Source organism: Geospiza fortis, unplaced genomic scaffold (genome assembly GCF_000277835.1).
Source record: "Geospiza fortis unplaced genomic scaffold, GeoFor_1.0 scaffold450, whole genome shotgun sequence".
Classification (NCBI taxonomy): Eukaryota; Metazoa; Chordata; class Aves; order Passeriformes; family Thraupidae; genus Geospiza; species Geospiza fortis.
In genome coordinates, this window is record NW_005054416.1 from 1,320,999 (window position 1) to 1,329,154 (window position 8,156).

An 8,156-nucleotide genomic window follows, 5' to 3' on the forward strand; every position below is an offset into this window, starting at 1 on the left:
GGAAGAGTTATCAGAGGATCCTGGAATGTTTTAGGTTGGAAGGGACATAAAGGCTCATCCAGTCCCACCCCTGCCAAGGGCAGGAACCTTTCACTAGGTTCCACCTTCCACTAGTTCAGGTTGCTCCAAGCCCCATCCAACCTGGTTTTGGACCCTGCCAGGGATGGGTCCAGCCAGAGCTTCTCTGAGCCAGGGCCTCACCACCCTCACAGGGAAGAATTTATTCCTAATATCCCATATATCCCTGCCCTTTGGCAGTGTGAAGCCATTCCCCCTTGTCCTGGCACTCCAGGCCCTTGTAAACAGTCTTTCTCCATTTTTCCTGTAGGCTCCCTTGAGATACTGGAAGGGGAAATTAGGTCACTCCAAAGCCTTCACTTTTTCAGGATCAACAATCCCTATTCTCTCAGCCTTTCCTCATGGGAGAGGTGCTCCATCCCTCTGATCAACCTGATGGCCTCCTCTGGACTCGCTCCAACAGGTCCGTGTCATTCCTGTGCTGGAGACCATGAACTCATTCCCTCTCCTGCTGCCTGTGTCCTGCTGGGAGCCACAACTGCAGCTGCTGGGGGATAAGGGGAAGGGAAGGCATGTGGACAAAGCTTTGTTCAAAGAGAACTCCTGCAGGAAGCAACACAAGTTTGTATTTCCATACTGCTGGATATCGTACAGCACCAAAGATGATAGCAATTTAAAGAAAAAAAAGGTTTAAAACCTTGTTTTTAATGCTTTGGCCTCATTTTTGCTAATTAGCCCCTAATAAATACTTATGAACCAACGTTTAGGAAAACAAAGAATTCAGGATGCCTTCAGGGAACATCTCTCAAAGGTGACCTGACCCACAAGAGCACGAAAGAATTCCTGCCAGTAGCTGTTCCAGAAGATTGGGGTGTTAGAATGGAAAGGAACTGCTTTGATCCAAAGCTTGGGGATGGGGAATTTTGTTTGGTTGGCTTTGTTTGGTTTGTTATTCTTGGGATTAGGTTGGGGTTTTTGTTTGTTTGGGGTTTTTAAGTGTTCTCAAAAGCAAGATCAAAATTCAACTTCTAAAGAGTTTGTACGCCGGTTTGTTTTTAGAAATTCTCAGAGCAGAGCCCTGGGCAAGGAGCAGGCTGAGGAGGAGGCCTCAGGCATCTCCTCCATGGCAGGGCTGCACAGACTGCAAGATGCACCCAGCAGAACTGAGATTTAAACACTGGTTTGCATTATGGGTTTGTGCCCATTCAATCCCTATTTTCCTTCAGCCCTGTGTATCCATCACAGGATGGCAGGCTGGAATATGGATGCTGGGAAATTCTTACTGACAAAGCTGCAATTCAATCAGCAAGAGCTCAACTATAACAGCCCAAGTCACTGCTCCAAGGGGTGCTGCTGCCAAAATCCCAGGATCTGGTGTCCAGCACAAACACTGGCACTTGTAGCAGCAGGTTTTTGGTCTGGCACCTGTGTCCAACAAGGGATGGACATATAGGATCTCTTCCTAACTCACTTAGTTTTTAGCTACAAGTTCCATGTTTTCCTGTACACCTGTTCCTGTCTTCCTTAAACCAAATGCAGTGGTCATACAAGCATCAGTATTTGGGAATCCCTTGAGAGGAGCACAAAGAGGCTGGGGAAGGGTCTGGAGCACCAGGAGTAGCTGAGGAAGCTGGGGGGGCTCAGCCTGGAGAAAAGGAGGCTCAGAGGGGATCTCTGGCTCTCCACAACCCCCTGACAGGTGGGTGCAGCCAGAGCCTGTCAGGCTCTGCTCCCAGGGAACAAGGGACAGGTTGAGAGGAAGCAGCCTCAAGCTGCACCAGGGGAGATTTAGGCTGGATATTGGGAAAATTCCTTCAGGGAAAGGGTGGCCAGGCCTTGGAACAGAATGTGATGGAGTCCCCATACCTGGAAGGATTTAAAAGTTGTGTGGATGTGGGACTTGAGGGCACAGGTCAGTGGTGGCCTTGGCAGCTGCAGGGGAACAGCTGGACTTGATGACCTTAAGGGTCTTTTCCAGCCCAAAAGATTCCATGATCCTGCACAATCCAGACATGCAATGGATCTGGAGCAGGAGAAGCCCCCTGCCTGCAGCAGAGCAGTGTCACCACCCCAGCTCCAGCCACACCACAGCCCGCAGGCTGGGACAGCTGGGTTGGCTGGAAGGGGCAGGGTGAGAGAGGCTGGAGGCAGGGGGAGGTTTGGGAAGTGCAGCAGGTTCAGAGCTCCACCTACCTGCAGTACTCTGCGAAGGTCAGCACGTAGCACTTCTCCTCGATGCAGGCGACGCTGTTCTCGTCCTGGTGCCGCGACGCAAAGATCTCATTCTGTGCGAGGAGGGGAGGGGACACACAGGTCACCCAGCTGGCCCGGAGCCCCGGGAGGCACAGCCAGCTCCACATCCTCACCCAGAGAGGGAATGAGGAGCTCTGCACCTTCACCCATCACCTTAATGTGGAGTCACCAAAGCATGCCCATGGTGAATATACTTCAGAGCCAGTGTCCCACATAACCCAGGCACCTGCCATGTGCTCTGTGCACCACGTTTTATCCAGCAAGAGTGAGAAAAGCACCAACTCTTCCACCATCTCACCCTGCCCAGCACGTTTTGTGAGACCAAGTGCTTCAATATCCCATGAATTTCCAATGTCACAAAGCTCTTCAGCAGCAAGGCCATGGCTGGCTGCACCCCTCGGTCTCCCCTTTCCTCCTGGATTCTCTAATCCATCTTTATATCTTAAAGAAACCCTTCTTATCCAACCACTTCCTCCTCTCAATTCAATTAAAAAGGCTGGTTTAGTGAGAGAAGTAGCAACAGCCTTTTTCAGAATCATGGAAGAGAATCCTGCTATAGTTTGGGTTGGTAGGGACCTTAAGGATTATCTCATTCCACCGTCTGCCGCGGGCAGGGACATCTTCCCCTAGACCAGGTTGCTTCAAGCCCCATCCAACTTGGCCTGGAACACATCCAAGGAGGATCAGCCACAACCTCTACTAGCAAACTTCTCTTCAACTTTTCCCAGAGTAATTTAGGAAATTTGGCTCTGCAGCAGGCAGGATTGGTTATACACAGGGTAACCCAGACAGAGGCACTGAGAAGAATTTCAGGTATGATGGTTAGATCAGCAGAGATGATCTCTGGGAACATGGATGCCCTGCACAAGTCTGGAAGCATTCCCTGCAGGCTCCATTTCTGCTTTGCTGGAAGGGAAAACTCACAAAAGGGTGAACATCTGGGGACAGGGTTGATCAGGGACACTGGGAATGCCACACCTGCCTTCTGCACCTTGGGGTTCTGGTTTACTCCTGGAGTCAAAACTACCTGAGTCACTCTGGCAAGCCTGGCCCAGCCCTCAGCCCAAGCTCTCTCTTGTTTGAAGAATTGTGTAATTCAAATGGGTTTGCAAAAACCTGGCTTAATTCCTCCTGGCATTCTCCCTGGACTGAAATGCAACTGGATACACTCACCTTTCATTTATAAAGTGCCACATTTTGGTTTAGAAACTCACCTGTGCCCTGCAAACGAGGCAGTTACAATTCCCTGGCTGCTCTCAAACCCTCCCTCCCTTTTTTATTTAAAAAAAGCAATGGAAATTAAGAAAGTTTTTAAAATTGGGTTGAACACAGCAGTGAATTCTTCACTCCCAGTTAAAACCAGCTTGTTCTGTCACCCAACACAAGCCCATGCAAAGCAGAGCAAGGCGTGAAGTCACAGTGATTCACACGTTTTTTCTTTAAAAAGCAACTCCATTATCCTGGCACAGCATCCTCAAACCAGACTTTAGTTCTCAGCATAAATCTAGGCAGGGCAAGGATGATGCATCCACGTTTCTGTACAAAACTAACACGTTTTTGGAGTTTAAGAAGCAGATTAAGGGATTTATTAAAAGGCAGCACATGACACAGGCACTTCAGTTTCCTGCAAAATGGCAGCAGGAGCTTTTGCATCAGGCTCTGCAGTCCTGTAGGAATTAGAATGTGCTTTTGGAAAGGTGTCTGATCTTGATTCAATATAAACTTATTCTTCCTTATTCTTAAGGTAACAGTCAAAATTACTTTTTACTTAATATGTGGAGTTTTCTCAGATTAAAGGGAGAAACATCAACACTCAGCAGTTTCCGTTACAGCCTCCATGTAAGGAACTCAGCAGCTTTTCTGAGAGCCCAGATTTTCTCCACAGGACAATAAATCTGGGGGAAAAGGCCAACTATAGGACACCACCACTCAACACATCTGGCAACAGCTGCATCACAGCCAAGAGCGCTCTGCTGTACTCAGCTGGAGGCCACCCAGGAATGCAGGGAGATGTTGGGGCAGTGCCCCCCTCCTCCTGCAGGAGCACAGAGAGCCCGGGATGCCCTGCCCCGTGGGGACTCACCTGGTGCATGCTGGGGTTGCGGCCTCCCTGAGTGTGCTCTGGTCTGTAATACCACAGGAGGCTCATCATCAGCTCCCCTGCAACAGCACAGATGAAAACAAGTCAAGCCTCAGCTTTCTCTGAGTGTTTTCCTACTCATTCCCAGCTTCCTCCCGCTGCTCCATCCCCTTCATTCCCACAGTGCTCACGGAGAGGCAGCTGTGGCTGATAAATATTTCATGTTGAACTAGGTGTCCCTTTGTTACAGCAAGAAGCTGCATGGAGTTGGTCATATTGCTTTTCCACTACACCTTCGCCTCCTTCTACTCAGGTTACAACATCCCAAGGAAGTCAGGCACAAAAAACTCCCCAAAGATTCAAGAATCAAATGTTTTCACCTGCAAAAAAAATCCATTCAGCACACAAGCTGGAAAAGATGCTCGTCCAAAGGTGGGAACCTGCAGCACTGATTCCCCGGTTCAGGGCAGAATTGCTGCTGCACTGACACAGCCACACTGAGCCTCACCACGCCTCGATTTATGTCTTTTACACAGAATTTTCGGGGTTTCTTTTCCCCCTTTTTAAGCACGACCTCTACTTTAAAGCATTTGGCTCAGCATCCTTGGCTCAGGGATTGCCAGTCAGACACCAGATCTCACCATCAGTCCCCACAACTCCCATCCCCAGCTCTACTGGGGTCCATCAGAGCTGCTGCAGAAGAGCCCTGCTCCCAACAGCTCCCAGACCAGATGCTGGATTGGAGCAAACAGCAGCTCCCCCGATGTCTGAGCAATGAAATAATACAGGAGAGGGCTGCTAAGACGGGCACTTGGCAAATATTCTGTGCTTACATATCCAGGAAGATTTCCATTTATCAGCCCCAGACGAGTGATTAAGGAACATTTCAGTTCCTGGAACAATCCAAATGAAAGCCATGGCACTCATCTCCTCTCCATCACCCTGGTACCCGAACCAGCCTGCAGCTCTCCCTAGATCCATTCCTTCCCTGCTTCCAGCTCTCTCTGTCGAGCACACACACACGCTGTGCTGGCACAGTACCTGTCTTGGGGTCCTCCCAGAGTGCAGAGATCTTGGCGACGTAGGGCATGGATTTCTTGCGGGGCCCGGATTTGAGGAGCACGGTGTCCCGCACCCGGATGATCTCCCCATCCCTCTCCACAGCCTGGTAGCTCTTGCGCACGGCCGGCTCCGGCTCGTTCTGCACACACAGGAACCAAAACAACCCAGTCAACAGGCAAAGGATAACTTCATGGTTCTCCTCCATGAGGGGCAGCTCACCAGGGGGACAGCACATCTCACAAAAGCCCTAATTGCTGAAATTAATACTCTGATTTCAAATGAAAACATACTCGCTCCTTCCATTCTGCACGCAAAACCATAATCTTCAGGAAAATCACCTTTCCACCTGCCTACCTGGAGGTCTGCTTTTTCTTCCCATTCAAAGGCACTGAAAATTGTGTTTTGAATGCTGTTCCTCTGATACAAACATGGTAAAAACTAATAAAACATGAAATATTTGACAAAAGCAGGGCAGGGAGTGGCAGGGAGGCTGTGGCACAAAGCCTTCCTTAGCAGGACTGCCATTGATTCCTTTGTACCCTCTGACAGTACGAAATAATCACTTTTGGGACTATGAACCAGGTAGTTTTAGTTTGCTTTTGCTCTGAGTTTCATTTCAGAATGCCTGAGCAGGATGGTTTAACCTCCTGCCAGATCTCGCAGGCAGGATTGGAAGCACCTTAAGGAGATTAATGCCTCGCTGCTCCTTTGGGGTGTGACAGCCTGAGGGGTGGATGCACAAGGCCAGTCCCTGGCCTTGACAGGCTTCATTCTGGCACAGTCCTTGGCACCAGGACACACTCCCAAAGGCTAAAGCTCCAAAACCTGCCCTGGCTGCTGCTCCCGGCAGCAGGAGGTTGTGCCACCACACCAAGCAGCAGCACAGATCCTGCCTGGACCATGGCCCTCCTTCCTCCAGACATCTACTGCACATCAGTGTCTTGTCCCACCTTCCCAGACACCACGTGGGGCCCATTTCAAGCTCTTATTTTTTAATAAGATGAAGGATATTGCCTTCTCTCACAATTGAAGCAGACTTGACTGGACCTAATTGAATTCTCTGGCAGGAAATCTCCCATCTTACAGGAACCAGTCTCTGCCCCTGAATGCAACAAATGGGAAAGTACAGACAGGAAATCCCTGGAGAAGCAATTGGCCACGCCACCATGCAAGTTACAAGAAATGGGATTTTGGGTGCTAGAAAAATTCCACCTGGGAGCCACTATACTGTCTCAGTCCTCTGTGTGCTGGGAGATTCTTGTGGGGCTACAGACACCCTAAGTGAGAGCCACCTTATGACAGCTGCCTCTAGATGTGCCCCTTATAATTGAGGCTACAACAACCCTCAGCTTCTCAGACAGGTTTGCCCTATCCAGGAGAAAGCAGCTGGAGGATGATCCCAGTAGGATGGACTCCCACGTGCCTCAGGTGCCACCCTTGTACATGCCGGAGCTGGGAGGATCCGTCACCTTTGAGCTGAGGCCAGCACAGGAGCAGCAGGTTCTCCTCCCCTCCCAAAGCACACCGTGCAAGGTAACACCAGGACACGCAGGGAACAGAGCCAGCAGTGCCTCTGCTCCCATCAGAATTCCACTGGGAGGTTCTAGACAGCACCTAGTGACCATCTCCAGCTGGAAGAGGGCCCCACAACTCCCAAGCCTTCACGCCTGGACGTTCCCAGGCGGCTGTCCCCGCCCAGCCCCAGCACTCAGACACGTACCACGACGTAGACGGCCTTCTCGCATGCCGTGCCCACGGGGATCCAGCCGTTGGTGGCTCTGCGCCGGCCGATCCGCTGCTGCTTGGGGTGGGAATGGCTGCCCGCCGCTTTGCTGTTGGAGGCGTGCAGGCAGCCTGGAGTATTCCGCAGCCCCGACTTGGAGCCACTGGGGGGCTTGGAGCTCTGAGGACATTCTCGGGCCATGGTCTGAGGGTCAGAGTTGGGGGTCTGCAGGTGAGGAACGGGCTCTGCAGCTGGTGGCACGCTGGGCACGGGACATCCTGAGAGCGGGTGGGCAGGCGACGCGGGGTGTCCTGCCACCGGGATTGTGAGGTTCAGCTGGTCCAGAGACTTGCAGCCTTCTAAGGGAAGGGAAGAAATGAGTCACGGATCTCACGTGGAACATAAAGCAACTACACAGCCGGGACTGTCCCACACCGTGGCTGCTTTTGCCCGAAATCCCCTTTATTGCATTATAGCTGTAAAGACTCTCCAGGCTGTAATTTCATTTTGCACTGTCACTGGATTGTAAAAGCAAAGCCATTTCTGAGCTTGCGTGTTCCAGTGCTCCGCAGATGACACTGCACCACAACAAACCCATCTGAATCCCAAGTAATGCCAGCCAGGAATACACACAAGGCTGGCCAGTGTCCAAAGCAGTTCCAGTCTGTCAATATGTATAAAAAAAATAAAAGGCTTATCGAAACAATGAGAAGGATTAAATCACGCTGCCAAAAGCAGCCAGCTTCTTTCAAAAAGCCAAATTCTACTAATCAGGGAAAATTGAGAAGATTCTCCAAATTAAGTCCGGAAAGATGAAACAGGGTGGAACACAACCACAAGATGCTGCATCCTCAGCAAAACTGTGTCCCTGCAGCAGACACAGGAACCTCAGCAGGTTGGAATTTGGCTGACGCTGCCTCTCAGAGCATCCCAGAAATACATTGTTCCACTCAGGAGTCACAAACAAGTCTCAACCCAGGCCAAGGGAAGAACCAGTTGTAATTATGCCCTATCAGCAGG

At 50.6% G+C, this 8,156-nt stretch overlaps 1 protein-coding gene across 2 annotated transcripts in view; it reads right to left on the bottom strand.

Annotated features, from left to right (window-relative positions):
- The window catches only part of BAHD1 (bromo adjacent homology domain containing 1), a 14,138-nt gene that overhangs the window by 1,952 nt on the left and 4,030 nt on the right, over positions 1-8,156 (bottom strand). Inside the window, exons 2-5 of one of the 2 annotated variants that reach the window (XM_014309291.2) lie at positions 7,134-7,495; positions 5,393-5,552; positions 4,355-4,431; positions 2,212-2,303 (exon numbers count right to left, since the gene is read on the bottom strand). In XM_014309291.2, the coding sequence (XP_014164766.1) occupies positions 2,212-2,303; positions 4,355-4,431; positions 5,393-5,552; positions 7,134-7,495 (691 nt within the window). The remainder of the gene's footprint in view (positions 1-2,211; positions 2,304-4,354; positions 4,432-5,392; positions 5,553-7,133; positions 7,496-8,156) is intronic. The other variant, XM_031061571.1, reaches the window with a different exon arrangement.